Source organism: Zootoca vivipara, chromosome 9, assembly GCF_963506605.1.
Source record: "Zootoca vivipara chromosome 9, rZooViv1.1, whole genome shotgun sequence".
Taxonomy (NCBI): domain Eukaryota; kingdom Metazoa; phylum Chordata; class Lepidosauria; order Squamata; family Lacertidae; genus Zootoca; species Zootoca vivipara.
Window position 1 is genome coordinate 72204255 of NC_083284.1, and position 22833 is coordinate 72227087.

Sequence of the window (22833 nt, forward strand, 5' to 3'; positions counted from 1 at the left end):
GTTTCACCTGCGATATACTGCCAGGTAAAGGCTCCATCGTGCTCTGGCCCTCAAACCAGTCCTGGGTGAATGTATTGATGCATCGCCCAAGCCTAAGTTTTATTGCTAGTGGGTAGACAAATGCTGCATTCGGTCAAAGACTTTCCATTTGGGCTCTCCTCTGCCCTATTCCTTAGAAGGGGCCGTATCCAGTCCAGAATTCTGTTGCCTTGGTGGCCAAGCAGATGCCCCAAGGGGGAGCCCGCAAGCAGGAACCTAGAGCAGGGGTAGGCAACCTAAGGCCCATGGGCCACAAGCAGCCCATAGGTGTTGTTTACTGGCCCACGAACTGCCCCCGAACCAAGCCACCTGCTCAGCGAGTCACCGTGTGCTGGACTAAACCAGTGTGGCACAGCGCGGTGCCGGGACTCACTTCCGTAGCGCTGGAAATCGCGTCTGCGCATGCGCAGGTGCCGGAAATCGCATCTGCGCAGATGCCAAAAAGCGCGTCTGCGCAGGCGGTGGAAATCGCAGGCGCAGGTGCTCATGCGTGAGTGCAATCCAGCCCACGGAGGGATCTCTGTTGGAGTGAACTGGCCCAGGCGAGGTAAACCTTGCCGACTCCTGCCCTAGATAGAACACAGCAACTCTCCCCACTTGTGATTCCCAGCAACCTATTTTCAGAGGTATACTGCCTCCAATAAAGGAACTAGTCGGCTTTGCTGATGAGCACCCCCACTCCCCCAACTTCTGATTTCTCCCTGGTACCCGAGACGGGTGGGTTACCTTGGTGACAGAGATAATGGTGAGGACATCGCCTTTGCTGAACGGGAGGTCCTGATCCGCCGTGCCATGGAAGTTGTACTTAGCAATACATTCCGTACCAGATGGCCAGACGGCCTGTGGGAGAGAAGAGGGACGGGGCTGACTCAACAGGGTCTTGGCACTTCACAGAACCACAGAATCGTAGAGCTGGTAGGAGGGGGCCCCCAGGGTCATCTAGTCCAACCCCCCGCAACTCAGGAATATCAACTAAAGCACCCCAGAGAACTATTGATCCCTCTTCACAGGGATTTCTGGGAATTGTAGCTCTGAGAAAGGGAAGAGGGGTCTTGGCACCTCTGCCAAACTACAGATCCCATAATTATTTGAATGCTTTTGACTATTTAAAGTGATATCATGGTGGTTCAAATGCATGGTGTGAATTTGGCCTTTGTGATTATGCTCAATTGTTTCCAAGAAACAAATCTGATTGACAGACAGACACTGGTCATCTAATTCTCTTTTGGAGGACTGGGGGGGGGGGGGAATAAGAGACCAGGGAACTAGGAGAAGAGGAGGACTTCAGAGCACAGCTATAACCTGGTAAAAGAAAGCCGAGTCTATTAAAATCAAATGAGTTTTGATTGTCTTTTTTCCTGAAACATAGCTGCAAAAGGATTGAAAGGATCATTTTGAATGAAAAACATGCTTTCTTTTTTTTTTAAGGGGAAAAAATACCAGGATGGAGATTCAGGGGCCCCCTAGATACTGTCCCATGGACTGCAAGGAAGATCAAACCTATCCATTCTGAAGGAAATCAGCCCTGAGCGCTCACTGAAAGGACAGATCCTGAAGCTGAGGCTCCAATACTTTGGCCACCTCATGAGAAGAGAAGACTCCCTGGAAAAGACCCTGATGTTGGGAAAGATGGAGGGCACAAGGAGAAGGGGACGGCAGAGGACGAGGTGGTTGGACAGTGTTCTCAAAGCTACCAACATGAGTTTGACCAAACTGCGGGAGGCAGTGCAAGACAGGAGTGCCTGGCGTGCTTCTGCTCCATGGGGTCACGAAGAGTCGGACACGACTAAACGACTAAACAACAAGAAGAAGATACTGTCAGACTACAACTCCCTGCACCTCTGACTGCTGGGCTTTGGACCAACTGAATTGTGCCCTTGAACTTTGGCAATGACCCCAATCTCATCCACCCAAAGGAGCATCATACCAGCCTCTGGAAGGCTGCCCACAAAGGAGAGATGTGGCACACCCCTTCCCACCAATCCAGCTAATTAAATGTTGCAGCCTAGATTCACGTTAGGGATGGCAAAGAGGGCAGGGGAGTTACACCTTTCTTTGGGCCCTTGCACCCGCCACGTTCAGGAAGCCACACACCCAGCTCTCAAAAATGATGCCTCTGCAAAAGCTGGAGACTTCTGTAGATTCAGGATGTTGTGCAAAACTCAGAACCTCTCAAAACCAGAGGAGGGGGGTGGGGAGGAAGAGCACAAGGGCTCCCACCTTTGCACAGCACTGAAACCAAGAGGTGCACACACCCTGCCCTGGTTCTCTAGCAGAGTAGACCAACATCTGGGTGCTTCCCAAAACTGTGCTTATTACAAATGCACCCAACGTTTTGATTCCTTACTTAGAGGGGTGCTAGCAAATCTCACAGCATTTGCTCTGCTGGGCGCATGGGAAGCTCTACTAAGAAATTGTTATTTGAGATCAAGAAAACCACACAGATTCCACGGGGCTGGAAACCTTTTTTAAAAAAAATTAGCTTCCTGGGTGGGAAGGGGAGATCGCTCGCTGGTGTACTGTGACACCCCAGTAATCGTTTCAGGAATGGATCACAAGCCCACCCGCTTTGTACTTTGAAATCTTGCCTGTCTCTTGCCCCTGCCCCCCACTATTCACTTGTCCCAATACAGTCCCCATGTAAAAGATGTGGGGGGGGGCTCTTAAGCACCAGGAAGCTGCCTTGTTTCGTCAGAGCACTGGTGCAACTAGTCCAGTTCTGTTGACTTTGACCGGCAGCAGCTGCCCAGAGTCTCAAGCAGAGAACTTCTCCCCATCATACCTGCCAAGTTCCGGCCTGAGAAATAAGGGACTGGACCGGAAGTAGCAGACCGGAAGTAGCGCTGCCAACATTTTGGAACTGGGCGGAGCATGCTCAGAAGCGACTTTTGATGCTGCTCTGCCCTGTTCCAAAATGGCCGCCGCACCAGAAGTTGCGCTGCAGCCATTTTGGAACTGGGCAAAGCAGCATCAAAAGTCGCTTCTGAGCATGCTCCGCCCAGTTCCAAACTGGCCGCCACGCCAGAATAAACCGGGAAAAAACAAAAAAAATCGTTTTTTCGGCTGGGGACAGCCGGAAAAATGGGGGTTTCCCGGGGAATACGGGAGACTTGGCAGCTATGCTCCCCATCCCTTGTGACCTGAGAGATGCTGCTTTGGGGTGGGGCCCCAGACCTCATGCGCCCATCTCCTCCACAGTGTCATTTTTAAACACACAGACAAAGCTACTGCTACTCAGAGCAGACTCGTTGAAATTAATGTAGCTACCTCCAGTTCATTCATGTCAATGGGCCTACTCTGAGTAGGACTAGCATTCATTGTAACTTGTTTTCTGGGAGACTTCTAACAACAATAATTGTAATAACATTACAACTTCTCCTAAAATCGACGCGTCTATGATTCTACATGGAGAGCCTTTTCCCGCCTTACCTGCACTCCTGACATTTTCTCGGGGGGTTCTGGGGACTGGATCTCACAAGAAGGACACGTCACTTGGTACCATGAGACCTGGGAAGGAAGAAGAAACCTGAAGTCAAGCTCCACTTCCTGCGACCAGAGAGCATTCATGCGCACAGACATGCACTACCACCCTCTCTCACAAAGGAGAATGAGAGGAGAGAGACCCATGGAAGCTTGGAAACCAGGGCAGCTCTTTCCTCCTGTAGTATCATTCTCTCATTCATATCATCTTTCTCTCTCTCTCTTCACATAATACTAAAAACATTGTGACGTCAAAACAGCAGTGGTTTGAAACAATGCAGAATATCACACATAAAAAAGCAGCGCTCAAAGTTTTCAGGGTTCATTTTGAAGCCAGTAAAGCAAATTCCACAGGTGTGGAGCCACCATCAAAAAGGCCCTGTCTCCTGTGCCCGCCAGTGTGATGGATCTCGACAGCCATTCTTAAAGCCCAGGGCAGGCTAAGGTGGGTTTAAAGTCCTTCAAATAACCTGGTTCCAAAAAGTCTAGGGCTTTAAAAAGTCATTACCAGCACTTGAAATTAGGTATGGCATCTTATTATTTGTGGTTGTGATATAGAAGTCTCCTGACACTCTCTCTCTCTCTCTCTCTCTCTCTCTCTCTCTCTCTCTCTCTCTCTCTCTCTCTCTCTCTCTTTGTGTGTGTGTGTGTGTGTGTCAGACATCTGGGCTTTAAATCCCTCCTCAAGCAAAATCAAGCCACACCCCTCACAAGAACTAAGAAGAGCCACCTGGATCCGGCCAGCGGCTCATCTAAGTCCAGCATCCTCTTCTCACAGCGGCCGTCCAGGTGCACCAAAGGGAAGAAGTCTGGATCTGAGCACAAGAGCAACTCTCCCATCTTGCGCTTTCCAGCAACTGGAATTCAGGAACATCATCGTGGCAAGGAGTCACGGACCTCACTCTCCCCATGAATATTTATCAATCATTGAAAACAACTGATGCTACACGAGCAATGAAGCTCCGTAACATGGTGGAAACGAGCAATATCACATCACATCGTATCATTTATGATATGAGGCAGGTTACACCGTTAAAAACCATTTAAAAAACTTTAAAAATAAGTAGCTCTCGCTGCTACAGAACACATATAAATATAATGCTATTTTCCCAGCTGAACAGCTGCCACCCTCCCCCCCCCAAAAGCAGGATGAAGTGACAGGCTGTCTTCCTTTGCAGTGGGAAAGGAAAGGTTTTACCTGCCCCTTGAACCCCAGGAGAGGCTGATGGGGACAGATCAGTGCAAGCAGCTGCCTCATTTTGGCTCCTTTCTCACACCCCACAGAGCAGACTCCCACAGGGTAGACCCAAGACCTGCCATTTACTTAAGAGAGAAAGACAAAACCCCAAATCTTCTTAGCACCCAAAGAGGTTTGGCAGATGACCGTCTTCAGAAAATGCCGAGGATCCATTAGAACACCACTGATGGTGAGGGCGAAAGCTGTCATGAATATTGAGCGAGGGGAGAGCACTGTTGGGGGGCATCTCTAAAGAGGTGTGAATTATCAGTCTGCAAAAAGGGGTGAGGACCCACAAACCCATCTTTTGCTCCAAAAGCAAGGGAACCAAGAAGCTCTGGACCTTCAAAGGTGGCTGAGCTCCAACTCCTCTCAACCTCAGCCAGCACAGCCAGTAGCCAGGGAGGACGGGAAACTGGAATTCACCCGCCCCTGGAGGGCTACAGGGTGCCCACTAGGGCAGGGGTGGCCAACTTCCAAGAGATAGCGATCTACTCACATAGTTAAAAATTGGCAGTGATCTACCCCCTTTTTGGGGGTTCAGGTCAAAGTTGATGAGCTTTTTTTTTTTAGGAAGGAGGAAGGCCCATTTGGGGGGGGGGTTCAGGTTGAAATTGTTGAACTTTTTATAGGGAGGGAGGGGAAAGCCACGTTTTTTAGGGGCAAAAATTTTGAGCTTTTGGGGGTGAAGCCAAACTTGTTGAGCTTCTTGGGGACCCCCAGTGATCTACCACAGATGTCCAGTGATCTACCGGTAGATCACGATCTACCTGTTGGACGTGCCTGCACTAGGGTGATGACTTTTTTACAACCTCATTTCCCTGTGTCATAATTTGATGAGCTTTCATTAAAGATTAGATAAAATCTTACTTTCAAAGAGATTTGATATAAAAAAACAACTCACGCACAAAACGATTTTAAAAAATTTATTTATCAGTTTTTTTACCATTTTTGAAGTCACTGTAAGCAGATATAAAATTGAACCCAAGCTTTAGAGTCACATATATACAACATTATATAGGGTCATCAAACACACAAGGAAGCTTTTTTTAGCTGCAGTAACAGTATAGACGCCGCTAGAGGACGATGTTTTGCTACCTCTCCTGTAGGTTCTATTCCCAGCATGTCCAGCAGGGTCTGCTGGCTGAGTTTTGAGGTCCCCAAAAGGGGCTTTTACGTCGCGCAGGTGTGACATTTGTATACCCTATGTTGCTAAGAACACTCCCCATTGTGGAACGTGGTGTTGTGTCCAAATCTGATACGAAATATATATAGAATTGTTAATAGAATTTTATGAAGTGGTAAAACGGCATACAAAAAAATTAAAAACGGTTTGTGCGTAACCTTTTTAAAAAATATTTCAATGGAATATACCTCATTTTAGTCATTAATAGGCAAAAGCTCATCCATTTGTGATACAGGAAATAATTTTTGAGGGGGAAAAATGAGAAAGTCATCACCCTAGTGCAGGCATCCCCAAACTTTGGCCGTCCAGATGTTTTGGACTACAATTCCCATCATCCCTGACCACTGGTCCTGTTAGCTAGGGATCATGGGAGTTGAAGGCCAAAACATCTGGAGGGCCGCAGTTTGGGGATGCCTGCCCTAGTGCTCACCTCTGCTTTGAAGTGCAAGGCTGGGTTTCCACAAAAGGTCCACATACCTTGAGAGCCCCCTTTCCTTTTCTTCTTGCCATGCCCCATCCCCTCCTCCAGAGGGGGGCAAAAGAACCTTCAGAAATGTCCCTGAACTTGAAATCCAGCCTAAGTGTGTGGGGCGCGAGCCTGTGGTCTCCTCCTCAGCTAAAGGAGCTTGGGGAGGGGGGGTGCAATTCTTCTTCTTTTTTAAGCGATGCATTGAAGTGAAAGTGCAGAAAAACCACAAGTGCCCAGCAGTGTCTTCTAGGAGAAATGTCGCCTTTAAGTGTGAAATAAATTGGATTGCTCTACCATTCTGTATCCTAACCCAAATTCACAGAATCCCTAAATATTCTGAAAGCTGCGGCTGCCCAGCTTTATGTAATATTGTTATCCAAGTTGCTCACAGCACTTGAAATGATACAAGCTGATGGGCTTTTAAAAAATTAATGCATTGTTCCATCATCACATTCACTCTCTGAGCATTTGCCCCCTTCAGTTGTCTAAAGTGGGGGGGGGGAGACCCCCAGAGAGTTGCTGCAGGAGAGCTTTCCCCATCCACTAGTCTTGCTGCCTGGGGCTGGCAGGAGTTGGGTTTAAATGAGGTGCTTTAAAAAAATAAAAAAAACCACAGTAACATAAACCCTTTACTCAACAGCCTTCCTTTCTTCGAAGTTTTAATTTTTTTGCCTCCCACACAAAATTGAATTAATTTCCACCTTCCAGCTGAAATCAGCAAAAGTGTTTCAAGTGAAAGCTTTGGAATACAGTGGTGCCTCGCTTAACAAATGCCCTGCTTAACGAAATTCCCACTTAACAAAAGGATTTTTCGAGCGGAGGTTGCCTCGCTAGACGAATGCGTTTTACAAAAAATTCGTCTAGCGAATCGCTGTTTCCCATAGGAATGCATTGAAATTCAATTAATGTGTTCCTATGGGCAAAAAAAAATTCAAAAAAAAATTCAATGCATTCCTATGGGATTCGCTAGACGAATTTTTCGCTATAAGAAAAGACCCGTGGAACGAATTAATTTCGTCTAGCGAGGCACCACTGTAGCTCTATTCTTTTCTAAAATGTGTGCCATCCTCTTTCCTTTGCAAGGATGTGCTCCATGCTTGTAAAGCACCATGACTGCGGCATGCTATTAAAAACACAGGAAAACATCACTGTCTCACAGCAAAAGGGGGGGGGGAGCTATTTATGCCCCAGTCACTCTAAGCTGCTTCCAACATAGTATAAAAGCACAACTGTACATCAAGCATTGAAAACTTCCCGATACCTTGAAGGAGACAGCTCAGATATGAAGTCCATAACATTTCTCAAAGTAAAAATGTGCTCAACATATTAATACGGTAGTAAAATTCAGAACCTGTTGGGCTTCGATTGCTGGTGGGCTTCCATTGCAAAGTATTTCCCCAGTTGCTGAGCACCCTTACAGCACACCTGCGGCAGGAGCTCCTACAAGTCATAGAATCATAGAGTTGGAAGAGACCACAAGGGCCATCCAGTCCAGTGCCCTGCCAAGCAGGAAACACCATCAAAGCATTCCTGACAGGTGGCTGTCAAGCCTCTGCTTAAAGACCTCCGAAGAAGGAGACACCGTCACACTCCTTGGCAGCAAATTCCAAACAGCTCTTACTGTCAGGAAGTTCTTCCTAATGTTTAGGTGGAATCTTCTCTCTTGTAGTTTGAATCCATTGCTCCGTGTCCGCTTCTCTGGAGCAGCAGAAAACAACCCTTCTCCCTCCTCTATATGACATCCTTTTTTATATTTGAACATGGCTATCATATCACCCCTTAACTTTCTCTTCTCCAGGCCAAACATACCCAGCTCCCTAAGCCGTTCCTCATAAGGCATCGTTTCCCGGCGTTTGACCATTTTGGTTGCCCTCCTCTGGACACGTTCCAGCTTGTCAGTATCCTTCTTGAACTGTGGTGCCCAGAACTGGACACAGTACTCCAGGTGAGGTCTGACCAGAGCAGAATACAGTGGTACTATTACTTCCCTTAGATGCTATACTCCTATTGATGCAGCCCAGAATTGCATTGGCTTTTTTAGCTGCTGCATGTTGACTCATGTCAAGTTTGGGGTCCTTTGCACATTCCTCACAGGTGAGCATGTTCAGGGGCAAACCCTCTGCTTTAAGATGCAATTGCAAATAATGATTACAACTTCCCTCAGCTCTGACTATTGGCCATGCTGGCTGCAGCTGATGGGACCTGGAATCCAAAACAGTCCGAATAAGACGCTCAAGACGCTCACAAGCACGTCCTCATTTTCCTCTGAGCCCAGTATCTTTCTTGCGCTGCGTTTTGCCTAAGCCTGAGGTGCTTATTCAGTTAATCAGTTAGATTTTTAACCAACTAAAACGGTATCCCCTTTCATTTGCCACCCCAAGAAAGATGACAAGCCACCGAATCACAGAACTGTAGAGCTGGAAGGGACAGCAAGAGTCATCTCATCTTGGTTGCTCCCTGCCTTGCAGGCTTTTGGTGGTTTGATAACGTTATGGTGCCCCCTCTGCAATGCTCAACCTTGGCCACCCCCTCTTTTATCCTGCTGAATCTAGAAGTCAGCTTGCCTTTCCCCTCTTGCTCCGCAGCTGCATGTGAAAAATCTCCGCCGCCCCCCCTCCGGGCCACACACCTGTTTGTCGCAGCGCCTGCTATATTTAGGATCGCGCTGTTCCACTCTCCAAGGGAAGCCCCCCTCAAGACCAGCAGCTGTTATTCATAGCAGCCAGCGCTCCAATGCATCTGCTTTGACAGGTGTGTGGTGGCACACTTGCCCATCAGGGCTGAAGACAGTGCCCAGAGGCTGGCTGGCAAAGATGCCTGCAAGGAAGGAGGAGCAGCAGCCCTCGGTAGGACAAGGCAGACCGCAAGACGCCCAGGGGGAGCTTCACAGCAGCTCAACTACATCAGCAGCTAGGTCTCTGGGGCTACCACTGTGTGGACCACGATGCCTTTCTGTTTGCCACCTGCCAGACTGGGCTTCACAAGTATGCACCAATGCAGGCTGGCAGAGGATTAAGAGGGACCTCATGGACCATCAAGTCACAAGAAGCCTAAACTGTTATTAACCTTATTTTTATGCTGGTTTCTATAGACCTAGCCAGTGGCATGCTAATGCAAAGCAACTGCTGGATTTGGCCAGTGGCCCATCCAGTCCAGTCCAGCATCCTGTTCTCACAGTGACCAACCAGATGCTTCTATGGGAAGCCCGCATGCAGGGCCTGGGAGCAACAGCCCTCTGTCCCTTTGTGATACCCAGCAGCTCATATTCAGGAAGCATTTACTGCCTCTGACAGTGAAGGTAGCGGTCACCGAAAGCCACAAACTCCACTCAACCGTTCCGCCTATTGCTGATGTCCAGGTTGCACATGCTCAGCGGGAAATCCTCACTTAAGATCTATACGTACAAGTGGTAAAGGTAAAGGGGCCCCTGACCATTAGGTCCAGTCGTGACCGACTCTGGGGTTGCGCGCTCATCTCGCATTATTGGCCGAGGGAGCTTGGCGTACAGCTTCCAGGTCATGTGGCCAGCATGACAAAGCCGCTTCTGGCAAACCAGAGCAGCACATGGAAATGCTGTTTACCCTCCCGCTTAGAGTAGTACCTATTTATCTACTTGCATTTTGACGTGCTTTCGAACTGCTTGGTTGGCAGGAGCTGGGACCAAGCAACGGGAGCTCACCCCGTCACAGGGATTTGAACCGCCGACCTTCTGATCAGCAAGCCCTAGGATCAGTGGTTTAACCACAGCGCCACCTGGGTCCCTGCAGGTACAAGTGGTACCTGCAACAAAATGTTGTTGTGTGGGGTGCTCCTGTTTGGGATTCAAGCAGACCACGCCCTTTCCCTGAATATCCCCCCTCCCCTACTCTTTCCTGCCCTTCACTACTCAAAAAAACCATCTGGCACCATTCCTTGCTAACTGAGAAAACTCATTGGGCTGCTTTATCTTTTGGGGGGGAGCGGAGAAAATATTCCCTCTTAAATATTCCTCTTCATTTCTGCAAAAAAAAACCAAACCTGCTAATGCCCCCCCAAAAAAATGCACACACTTTGCACGCAATGCAAGGACCTAGGCTTGGAGACTGAACAACATGCTAATAGCACTAGGATTCGGTCCACAAAGGGAACACCCAGACATGATTAACTGGGAAGCCCTTAAAACTCAGCCTTCGCAAGGGAGAGTGAGCAGCAGAGGCAGGCCAGCCGGGCTTGACAGACCCACCAGCTGGGTTACAGGCTCCTCCGAACAAACCCCACTTTGTCTGAACTGCCTTGAGCCATGCGGAAGGATGAGATCACTGGCAAGAGGCGTCCATCAGACAAGGGACCTTCTGACTCCCCTCAGTCTCCTTCTGAGATGGAGAAAGGCGTAGGTAGGTGATGAGGGAAGAAAATGGGCTGAGCCAGTGCCCAGGATTTGTGCAGGAGAGAAGCACTTCCTCCAGGGGGCAGTCACAGAATTGTAGAGTTTGGAGGGACCCCAAGCGCCACCCAATCCAACCCCCTGCATTGCAGGTATCTCAACTAAAGCATCCATGACAGAGGAAGTTGAGTCCGCAACTTCAACTGTTCCACTGCCAATCAGCTCTTACTATCAGAAAGTTCTTCCTGATGTTTAGTCATGAGCAGCAGAAAACAAACTTGCTCTATCTTCCCTCTGACAGCCCTTGAGACATTTGAAGATGGCTATTGTACTGATGCTTTTGAATTATGGTGCTGGAGGAGACTCTTGAGAGTCCCATGGACTGCAAAAAGATCAAACCTATCCATTCTGAAGGAAATCAGCCCTGAGCGCTCACTGGAAGGACAGATCGTGAAGCTGAGGCTCCAATACTTTGGCCACCTTATGAGAAGAGAAGACGCCCTGGAAAAGACCCTGATGTTGGGAAAGATTGAGGGCACTAGGAGAAGGGCACGACAGAGGAACCTCAGGCCCAAGGGCAGAATGCAGCTCTCCGAGCCTCTCTGCACAGCACTTGGGGTTTTTCCCAGGTCACCCCCCCAGTCTCCAGACCACAAAGCCCAACGGCCATGTTCTGCGCCCTCCTTGGAAGGTCCTTGATAATGCCTCTTGCTTGGAGGGCAGAGAGACATATGCAGGTGCATGTAGAAACCCCTTGACTTTTACCGCAGAATCATAGGATCAGAGTTGGAAGCAGTGCTTGAAACTCTGCAGGCGTTTTGCCAGGTGCGGGTCCAAATGTGACCACGTAGAGATCTCTGGGTGCCAGGTTGGCAACCATGCAGCGCTGCAACAAATGATGCACATCTTGTGCTTCTGTGTGTTGCGAGAGTCAGCTAGCTCACTTGGCAGCAATCCGAGGCGCACTTTCTTGAGGGTAAGAAAGTCTTATCTCATGCCCCTTTGGGACGTATCCCCTTGCCCCACGCGGGATGCTTTTTAGGAATAAGGGGAGGGTGTCCTCTGCCCCCCTCCAAACAGCCTCTTCGCCTTCTGCCCACCATGTAAGCCTCAAAACTGTCTTGTGTCTTCTGCAGACTCAAAGAAACAAGATGAGAGAGTTCTCAAGGTAGAAACCAGAAGTGTTTATTCACTTACAGCAGCACAGAGCAAACGGCTCCTGTTGGCTTCTTTTTGGTTCAAGGGGCTAAAAATAGCAGGGAAAGAGGAACAGAGATAAGGTAGAATCATGGGGCCAGCAGAACAAAAAGCAAGAGAGAAACCATATATTTAAAGTAGTACAACACCAAACAGGCATGGCTTTCCCCTCCCAAAGAATCCTGGTTCTGGTTTGTTAAGGGTTCTGAGTGCTGTCGGGAGACCGCCTTCTTCCCCTGCACAAAACTACAATTCCCAGAGGGGTTAAACCATAAATAATCCTCTTCACCATTTGTTAACCATACCTGTTTAAATTGTGCATACTTTTGCATCAGAAATTATTTATTACAAGCATAGGTTTTTAAAACAGGTACAGTTAATAAATTATTATTATTATTATTATTATTATTATTATTATTATTATTATTATTATTTACTAAATTTGTATAAAGCCCTATACCTACAGGTCTCAGGGCAGTTCATAGTATAAAATCACAATATAAAAACACAGCATACATAATCAAAATAAAAACAACTCAATAACTCACCCCCAACACAATTTAAATGTCAGTCAACCAAAGGCCTGGTTAAAGAGGAACTTTTTTGCCTGGCACCTAAAGGTATATTATGAAGGTGCCAGTGACTGGCCCAAGGTCACCCAGCTTCGTGACTGAGAAGGGATTTGAACTCTGGTCTCTCTCAGGTCCTAATGTGACACTCTAACCACTTCACCACCTGAGAGAGTCTGCTTGCTGCTGCTAAAAAATATAATAATGCTCAATAGGTTTTTAAAAGGGAACTGGGCAAATGTATGGAAGGCAGGTCTATCAACGACACTGCTAAATGAAACCTCCATGTTCAGAGGCAGTTTACCTCTGAACAGCAACCGCCAAACAGTGAGGGAGGAATGCCACCTTCATGGCGTCTCATTGACTCCTCTGAGAAAGCGAAAGAGGAGCTTGGTGGCCAGGCTTCATTTTACATTCTCACGAATATTCACATTAGGAAGTCACCTGGTTCTGCACTCTGCAGTGAAGAGCAGGTGAGCTGGGCAGGAAAAAGGATGGGGGAGGGCAAGCAGAGCTCAGACCCCCAAGGATCTGTGATTTGATTTTAAAAATTAAAAACAAGAGTGAAGTTCTCAGTGGCCTTTGGCAACACGATTGCAGCCAAGCAGGTTCCTAGGCTAGGTGCCCACGTCAACGGCCAAAGTCCAGGCTCTCCGCCTTTGGCTCTGGGGAAAGAGATGGATTCATGCTGGAGCAGAAGATGCAGAGAAAGTTCTCACTGCAGGATTTCATTACGAGCCCCCAAAGGCGTGCTGGTAACCTTGCACACCCCATTCATTTAAAGCACATCCACACACATTCAAAAATATTCCTGGGAACTACAATACCCAGCACCCTCAACTGTACATATAAGGCACAGAGCGCCCAGCTTCCCCCAAAGAATTCTGAGAGCTACAGTTTGCTGGGAATTGCATCTCCGTTGAGGCAAACGGACCCTTCCAGGATCCTTGGGGGGGAGGCTGTGTGTTTTCAGTGTGCTTTAAACACACTGTGCGGCTGTGACCCCAGCGAGAGGGAAGTTCCCCTGCTGCAGAGCATGCTTCCACAACACAATTTTTGAATGTGGTTGCCAGTCTGAACTCCTATACCAGGAAATGCAAAAACGTCCCCATGGTAGCCGCCCGGGAGTGACGGCAGCTCAAAAAGCACCGTTTGTTCGGAATTAATCCCGGGCTTGTCTTCTTCTTTGTCCAGTGGTTGATTTGTTTAAGAAATGCAGCTCAGTTTCACAAATTCAACACCACCTTTAAAAAGAAGTGTGTTTTTTTTACCCTCACCCCCGCCCAAATTCCTGCTTGTCCTCTGGAAGTCCAGGTTCCCTGTCCCTTGCACAATGTGGCCCCCAGGCTGTGGAACTAAAACTGGTTTCCGAACCCAGGTTTAAGGACACTCTTAACCAGGTAGCTAGTGCTACATGCACCAAACCATGGTTAAAGGGGAATGGGAGACATGGCTGCACCCAGTGTTCGAAATGAGCCAGGCAGCAAGCGCATTTTGCACCTGGCTTTCGATCATTTGCAACCAGCTGAAGATGCCTGGGCGCCAGGATGGAGCCTGACATCTTCACCATCTGGGGATCATGGTATCTTGACTGTTTTCACACACTAATTACCCATATTGTAGAATTCTACCAGTTATATCTTATCTGCACAATCGGAATGAATTTCTGGAACCAAATTGCTTTCCCTGGGCAGCCTGAGCAGGATTAAGTCACCATTAAGAAAGAGTTCAGAATAGCCCAATATATATGTGGTCTGTCCTTGGATCAAGTGACTTTTCTCTAAGTTCTCAAACCTAATTTCTAGACTGTCATCTGAACTGGCCAGTTGTTTAACAGAGAATCAATGAGTAGAATGTGTGCTTTTATTAAAAAATGCATCTCTGGGTTATTTGTGGGGCATAGGAACTCATTCATCCCCCCCCCAAAAAAATAGTCCGGCCCACAGCATGGTCAGAGGGACAGTAGACTGAAAAAGGTTGCTGACCCCTGGTTTAGAGCCATTTGACGCCTGGCTTATATTTCTGAGTTTTGAACACTGGCTGCACCGTGGCTGCAGGCCTGAAAGCATCACTTTTTTGCTGGACCACAGAGAAGGCATTCCTTATTCGGAAGGGCTGTAGCATAGCACAGTGGTTAGAACACATGTTTGGCATGCAGAAGGTCCCAGACTTGATCCCCAGCAACTCTAGATAGGGCACTTTAAGCAATCCTGGCTTCCCCCAAAGAATCATGGGAGCTATAGTTCATTATGGCCCCTATTACCCACAAACAGCTACAAATCCCAGAGTGGTTTAACAATCAGTTCCTCCTCCCAGGGAATTCTGGGAATTGCGGCTCTGGGAGGTGAATAGGAGCCTCCTAACAAACTCTCAGTGCCAATAACAAACTACAGCTCCCATAATTCTTTGGGGAGAAAGTGGTAACTGTTTAGAGTGGTATCATAGCACTTTGAATGCATGGTAATGATGAGGCCAGTATTTAAAATGCTAGGAAACTGCAGCCACTTGATATAGAGAAGACAACACTGAATGGGGTTTGACAATGGCCTGACTCTGCAGTGGGGCAGCTGTTTTGTGGTTCTGCTGGATCTCTCAGCGGCTTTTGATACCATCAACCATGGTATCTTTCTGGGCCCTCTAGGAGGGCTGGGAGTCGGAGACACTGTTATGCAGTGGTTCCACACCTTTTTCCCTGGGTCAAGTCCAGAAAGTAGTGTGGGGTGCTTAGACCCCTGGGTGCTGACTTGTGGGGTGCCTCAGGACTCTGTCCTCTCCCCCTTCCTTTCCACATCCATATGAAGCCACTGGGAGAGATCATCAGGGGGTTTGGGCTGGGTGTGTTCATCAATATGTAGCTCTGCCTCTCATTTAAATCGGAACCAGTGAAGGCAGTGATGGTCCTGTGTGGGTGTCTGGAGGCTGTTGGGGGTGGTGGTGGATGGCAGTCAACAGACTGAAGCTGAATCCTGACAAGACAAAAGTACTATTTGGGCAGGCAGGGTGGGGAGACTCTCTAGATCTGAATGGGGTAACTGTACCCTTGAAGGACCAGGTGCGCAGCCTGGGAGTCATTTTGGACTCACAGCTGTCCATGGAGGCGCAGGTCAATTCTGTGTCCAGGGCAGCTGTCTACCAGCTCCATCTGGTACGCAGGCTAAGACCCTACCTGCCCACAGAGTGTCTCACCAGAGTGGTGCATGCTCTGATTATCTCCCGCTTGGGCTACTACAATGCACTCTACGTGGGGCTACCTTTGAAGGTGACCTAGAAACTACAGTACAACTAATCCAGAATGCAGCGCTAGACTGGTAACCTGGAACAGCCACCAGGACGATATAACACCAGTCCTACAGGATCAACATTGGCTCTCAGTATATTTCCTAGCACAATTCAAAGTGTTGGTGCCAACCTTTAAAGTCCTAAAAGGCCTCGGCCAAGTATACCTGAAGGAGCGTCTCCACCCCCATTGTTCAGCCCGGACACTGAGGTCCAGCTCCAAGGACCTTCTGGCAGTTCCCCCACTGTGAGAAGCAAAGATACAAGGGAACCAGGCAAAGGGCCTTCTCAGCAGTGGCGCCCTTCCTGTGGAACACCCTCCCTTCACATGCCAAGGAAATAAATAACTATACAACGTTTAGAAGACATCTGAAGGCAGCCCTGTTTAGGGACGCTTGTAATGCGTGGTGTTCTGGTGTGCTATTGCTGAATTTTTGTATACCTTGTTGACAGATTGGCACCATTATTAATAATAATAATAATTCCAAAAATCCTTGGCAGGAGGCCATCTGAACTCTGTTTAGAAACCTCCAATGAAGGAGAGTTCACCACCACCTGCTATTTCAAGCAGAGGTCAATACCCCAGTAGAGGCGAGGTTAACACCGGGCAGAGATACTTCCTGCAGTCCTGAGGGCCCCACCCTTGATAGCACTGCTAACAAAAATAGAGAACCATACAGACTCATGAAATTATTGGAGTTTGGTTCACACCTCCCCCCCCCAAAGCACACTGCAAGTTTGGAAGCAGCGCAAAAAGGGGGGTGAGAATAATCCCCCTGCCTTAGCCAACGGAAACTCTCCGTCTGCTAGGGATTAGGATAAACTCTTCCAAAGCGAATGTGATTATTTCACATCTGGCTCCCAGGGAAGCCTTACATTTTCTGCCTGGGCATCTGGCACAGCCTGGAGAGGGAGGCTGAGAAGATGGGAGCTGTGCAAGGGGGGCACCTGACCAGCAGTGCTGGGAAGAGCCCGGGAATGAAGGCAGGAGACTGTCTGATTACACGCTGGACCAATGGGCCATCCATCTCAGTGTTGTCTACACTGACTGGCAGCAGCTCTCCATGGTTTCAGGCAGGAATCTTTCCCAGCACTGCCAAAATACGCCGCCAGGGATTGAATCTGGGACCTTCTGCATGTAGAACAGATGTTCTGCCACCGAGCTGCAGCCATTCCCCTAAAATTAAGTTTCTAGTCCTTGTGGTTCTAAAAGAGAGAGAGAGATGGATTAAATAGCTAGCTGCCTTATATTGAAGAGACCACTGGGTCAATCAAGCTCAATATTGCCTACACTGACTGGCAGCAGCTCTCCACATTTCAGCTGAGGGTCTCTCTCAACCCTTCCTGGAGGAGCCAGGGACTGAACCTGGGACCTTCTGTATGCAAAGCAGATGCTCCACTGCTGAGCTATGGCCTTTTCCTCATGGAGGGGGCCTGGCCCTTAAAAAAAGAAATCTAGGCCACAGAGTGCTTGTTTATAAATTTATATTTCATTCTTCCTCCCAGGGAGCCCAGGGCAGCAAACACAAACGTGACAAAACAATGCAATTAGAAATAAAATAAAAACGTATTTTAAACCAATTTTTAACATCTAAAAAAGATGTAAAACAGTAACAAGTCATAAAGACATGTAGATCAACAGTCTTTTAAAAATATATAAAGATACATAAAGGATAAATACAACTAAAGGTGTTAAATCAGGAATCTAGTGTGGTGCTTTAAATAGCCTCCTTATTATAGCCTACTGTAGAAAAGTGAGAGGGGATTCTTATTATGCTATTTTTATTATTTACAGCCCTGGCCCTAAGGTCCAGGAAGACGTTACACAAATTTAAAATGCAACATGAAAAACTGTTTTAAAGAAACACAAGAAACGCAATAAACAGGGGGGGGGCTCCAATTTACCCCCCTTGTTCTGTTCACATTTGCTCTGACCTCCCTCTGACCTATGTCAGAGCCTGGAAGGGGTTAGGGCCCTTGTGGTGGAAAAGGCCCCCAAACCCTGCCCTAGCCTCTAGGAGTTCGTTTTTTTCAATTTTCTCTTCCACTTTTCAAACTGCTCTTCCTTCCTTTGCCAGATCTATTTTTAGGCCCTGCAAGACAGTCAAAGATTCTCTGAGAATAGAGAGGGCAGCAGATGGAGCCCCAAAGCCTAGGATCATCACAGCAGAGGTTGGCCGGAACGAGGGACATGTCTGAACTGCGCTACCCCGCACCAGGGACCGTTCCTTACATCCAAGTACGCCGGTACTTCGGGTTAAGTACCCAATCCGTTCCGGGGTGCCGTTTGCACCCCAAAAAGTACTTAACCTTAGCGGCGCTTTAGCGCATGCGTGAAGCCCCAATAGAGCGCTTCTGCGCATGCGTGCATGGCGAAACCCAGAAGTAAACACTTCCGGGTCCACTGAGTACGCAACCTGAAAGTACGCAACCCGAGGTATGACTGTATAGCATTCTTGTTCCGGAACACAGTCTCCCTCCCCGCAGGACGAAAACCAGGCCCTGTAGCCACAAAATGAACACGTTTCCTCCCTCTCTCCAAGTACTCTAACTCTGGACCATGTCATAGAATCATAGAATCATAGAGTTGGAAGAGACCACAAGGGCCATCCAGTCCAACCCCCTGCCAAGCAGGAAACACCATCAAAGCATTCTTGACATATGGCTGTCAAGCCTCTGCTTAAAGACCTCCAAAGAAGGAGACTCAACCACACTCCTTGGTAGCAAATTCCACTGCCGAACAGCTCTTACTGTCAGGAAGTTCTTCCTAATGTTTAGGTGGAATCTTCTTTCTTGTAGCTTGAATCCATTGCTCCGTGTCCGCTTCTCTGGAGTCATGAAGTTGGATGTTGGGAGACTCAGGACAGACAAGACCTGCGGCTGGTGAGGGAGGATTTCAACCCTGGGTCCCAAAACACCACCCCAGCCTGCTGGAGGAGGCTGACGGCGGTGGATGGGAGTTGCAGATTTGTGGCCAAGAAGAGTAGGCTTCTCGCCAGTCAAACTCCTGGCCCACATCGCGCCATAGTTCCCCCCACTGACTGTCTGCAATGACCCTCCAGGATTTCAGGTGAGGGGCTCCCCCCACCTCCCCCTGGAGTTGCTACTGAGGATTGGGCCTAGGGCCTTCTACATGCAAGGCAGCTGCTCCACCACTGAGCCATAGCCCAACAGAGCATCTTATCGAAACAGAAGCAGGACTTGTGTGACTCAGGGAGGCCAGCCAGCTTTTGGAAGCATCTTAAATCAGGGGTAGGCAACCTAAGGCCCGGGAGCCGGATGCGGCCCAATCACCTACGGACGGTCCAGGAGTCAAATTGTTTTTACATGAGTAGAATGTGTGCTTTTATTTAAAATGCATTTCTGGGTTATTTGTGAGGCATAGGAATCCGTTCATATTTTTTTCCAAAATATAGTCCGGTCTACCACATGGTCTGAGGGACAGTGGACTGGCCCACGGCTGAAAAAGGTTGCTGTCCCCTGTCTTAAATGAACAAAGATTCATAAAGCTAAAGACTGAGGGAGAGAGAAATGGGCATAATCTGTGCCGGCAAGCCCTCTCTCTCTGCCTTTGAGGAAGGGAATCTGGTTCAGAATTGATCCTTCAACTCCTTTCTGATTCTCCCATGCTACGCCAAGTGGCCTAACGTGACAGGGAGAAATCCTGATATGAGGGAGAGGGGTGCCCGGGTGGGGGGAGGTAAACGCAAGAATGACTCATGGTCTTGGGAGCAAGGATGGAGGCAACTGCTATTGGGGAGAGGGATTCCATCCTAATGCTGGCACAACAAGTTGTGCAGTTCAACTTGGTGCTGAGGCCCTTGTGCAACCAACTTGCTTCCCCTGCCCCGTCAAACTTTTTGCAATAAAGGAAATTTACAGGGAGACGCACTGGAGAGTGTGGGATGACCCTTGTTTTGATGTAACGGAATCTAACTCCCCTGCAAACAATTTGGAAAGAAGGTGCAATAAAATGTCCAGAATCTTCCTAACACTGCAGTCACTCAATTTGTTGAATTCTGCATTGCGTCCTCTTCACTTTAAGGAGTAAGTCCGGGCACGTTGTTTTCAAAGGAGCATTTGGAGAGCTTCTTCCCATGTGGCACAGCAGACAGTACCTGGAGACCTCAGCACAAATCCCCACTCAGCGACAAAGCCCATTGGGCAACCTTGCAACAGTACTAACCCTCAAGCCTACCTTCCAGGGTTGCTGAGAGGAGGGAAAACGAGTGCAGTTGGGCTCCTTGGAGGAAGGCAAAATGTAAAAGGGGAAAATAATAAATGCTGCCTGTGAAATACAGTGCTTAAGAGCAGACTCTGCTCCTGGAACAGCAGACATGAAGCAACTGAGACGGGAGCATGTGCAGAGTGCCTCTATTTTATCACCGAACAACAGCTGGCTCCCTAATACTGGAGATTAGAATACCTTCCAGGCAAATAAGGGCTACCCCCCCACAAGCACCTCTTACACACAAATATACAAATAATGAAGAGTATCCAGCTGAATGAGAAGCTGGCACACAGCCAAGTTCCTTATTCCAGGTCAGGCTCCTTGGTCCATCTAGCCCAGTACAGTCTGCTCTGAATGGTAGCAGCTCTCCAGGGTTTCATGCACAGACCTTTCTGATTACTTGCTACCAAAGCATTTTAAGTCAGAGGTTGGGAGTCACTGGCCTGCGTGTGGCCCTTTGGGCCTCTTTCACCTGGCCCTCAGGACTCTTCCTAAGCCTTACCAGCCCTCCTTCACAATCTCTGCAAGTGTTGTTGCCCAGTAGGAATTTGCCCCCGAACTCTGAGAATGCCTATGACTTGCCTGGATGGAGGAGCATGTGTGTGCAAAGCAAGCCTATTGTCCAAAAAGGTAAAGGTTACATAGAATTGTAAAGTTGGAAGGGACTCCAAAGGGCCATCTAGTCCAACCCCCTGAAATGCAGGAATCGCAACTAAAGCATCCGAAATCTGGCATCCAACCAATGTCTTGTCACGACTCTCACCTCTGCCCCTGGTTGTGCCCACCGCTACCAGCAGATAGCCCCTGGGTGGCTGCCCATCAATGAATGTGGCCCTTGCGCTGTGGGGAGGCAGGGATCAAAGTGGGAACCCTTTGCATGCCAAGCAGGTGTTCTCTACCCACTACCATCTTTTCGACACAGCCCTGGCCCTGCCCAACCCCTTCCTCCTCCTCCGCTCTCTTCCAATTACCTGTCAAGGTGGACATGGCCAGCTGGAGGGCCAGCTGGGAAGGAAAAGTCTCACCTGCCACCACTCCCCATTGCCCTCCAGGCTGCACCTGCCCTTCTGCACAAGCGTCAAAGCGCCATGCAGCCGGCCAGCCGGCCTCCTCTCCCACTTTCTGCCAATTCAGAGCCTGCAGCCATCAAAGCAAAGAGCAACAGCGGCCCTGCCAAATCGCTCCCCGTTTGGACCTTCTGCTGCAACGGCGTAAGCGTAACGGGATTCACTGGGTCCATGCAGCGGTGGTGGAGGAGGAGGAGCGCTGCGTCGTGGGGCCCAGCCAGCAGCCTCTCGGGCAACTTGAATTACAGATGAAATTTTAAAGGAAGAAGGAGGTGGGCTGGGAAGGGTGGCGGCGGCAGCAGCAGGGACGGATCTTGCCAAAGAGGGGAGAAAAAGGAAGATGCACTTACAAGACCAGAACAGAAGCTGAGAAGCATCTTGTGTTATATAACAAGTGGAGCAAGGAACCAAGGATACATGACAACTGTCGGGGTGTACTTGGAAGACGTCCGCTTCACACACACACACACACACACACACACACACACACTCCTCTCTGGGGAGGAGGGGAGGTGGGGGAGGGAGAGCAGGCGGGAAGCAGCAGAGAGCCTGCAGCAGCCGTGGCAGAAAAGCTGAAACTGCAGTAACCCGGGATTCTCACGCCCGCCAGTTCTCCGGACACGCCACAGGGATCAGCTGCAAGGCAACTGCTCACGTCCGCCAGGGATGGCTTCAAGAGCCATTCACACCCGCCACAAGCATGCACACACCAGAATGGTAGAGTTGGAAGGGATCTCCAAGGGCCATCCAGTCCAACCCCCTGCAATGCATGAACCGGAGCTAAAGAATCCCTGGCAGAGGGCCACCCAACCTCTGCTTAAAAGCTCTCCAAGGAAGGAGGGAGTCCGCTCCACTGTCAAGCAGCTCTTTTACTGTCGGAAAGTTCTTCCCAATGTTTAGCTGGAATCTCCTTTCTTGTCATTTGAATTGGTTGGTTCGGTTCCTCCCCTCCGGAGCAGCAGAAAACAAGTTGGCTCAAACTTCAGCCCTTCGGACATTGGAAAGTGGTTCCCATATCTCACTCTCTCACACACACACTCTTCCGTGTTGCAAGAGGCCAGTTCACTCAGGCTGGGCTCTCACCCCCAGGCCCAGTGCAAAGAGATGCTCTTCCTCAATAGGGTGGGGAGGGGAGAATAGAACGAGAGCAATTTCACCTGCAAGCCTTTGATTCAACATCCATTGAAACTTGCCAAATTGCTAAGGATTAAGAGTGAATCAAATCTGCAAATTTATTTTTTTTGTGGTGGCGGGGGAGCCAGGATAGGGGAGTTGGCAATGGAAGGAAAAATACAGAGCACCAAAAGGGAAGAGAAACGGCGGCTTTTGCATAAAAAACCAACAACAGCCCAGTGTGCTTTCCTTGATTCCAAAGGAAAAAAAAATATGCATAGCTTGGCAGGAATTATTGTTCTTATTGTATTTCCTCAGTGCCGCAGCAAAAGGGGTCCAAGTTAAAAGGAGAGATTTTATTGTTCTAGACTAGAGGAGTGACTGAAGACCCCTGACAGAGGTTTGAAAAATGAACTCTGGCCATGATTTAAAAAAAGGTGCATAAACTCCTTGGGAGGGTCAAGTGGGGAGAACTGTTAGCCCAGAGGCAGAGTTGCTGCTTGGCATGCAGAAGAACCCGGGTTCAATCCATGGCAGCATCTCCAGGTGGAGCTGGAAGACACCTGTCAGAAACACTGAGGCCCCTGAAGAACTGCTGCCTGACAG

General features: G+C 48.7%; 1 protein-coding gene across 3 annotated transcripts in view; it reads right to left on the reverse strand.

The window, feature by feature from the left end:
• The window catches only part of CSK (C-terminal Src kinase), a 74452-nt gene that overhangs the window by 21796 nt on the left and 29823 nt on the right, over nucleotides 1–22833 (reverse strand). For all 3 annotated transcript variants that reach the window (XM_035112428.2, XM_035112431.2, XM_035112427.2), the window contains exons 2-3: nucleotides 3469–3546; nucleotides 766–879 (exon numbers count right to left, since the gene is read on the reverse strand). In XM_035112428.2, coding sequence (XP_034968319.1) covers nucleotides 766–879; nucleotides 3469–3483 — 129 coding nt within the window. In that variant the 5' untranslated portion in view covers nucleotides 3484–3546. The remainder of the gene's footprint in view (nucleotides 1–765; nucleotides 880–3468; nucleotides 3547–22833) is intronic.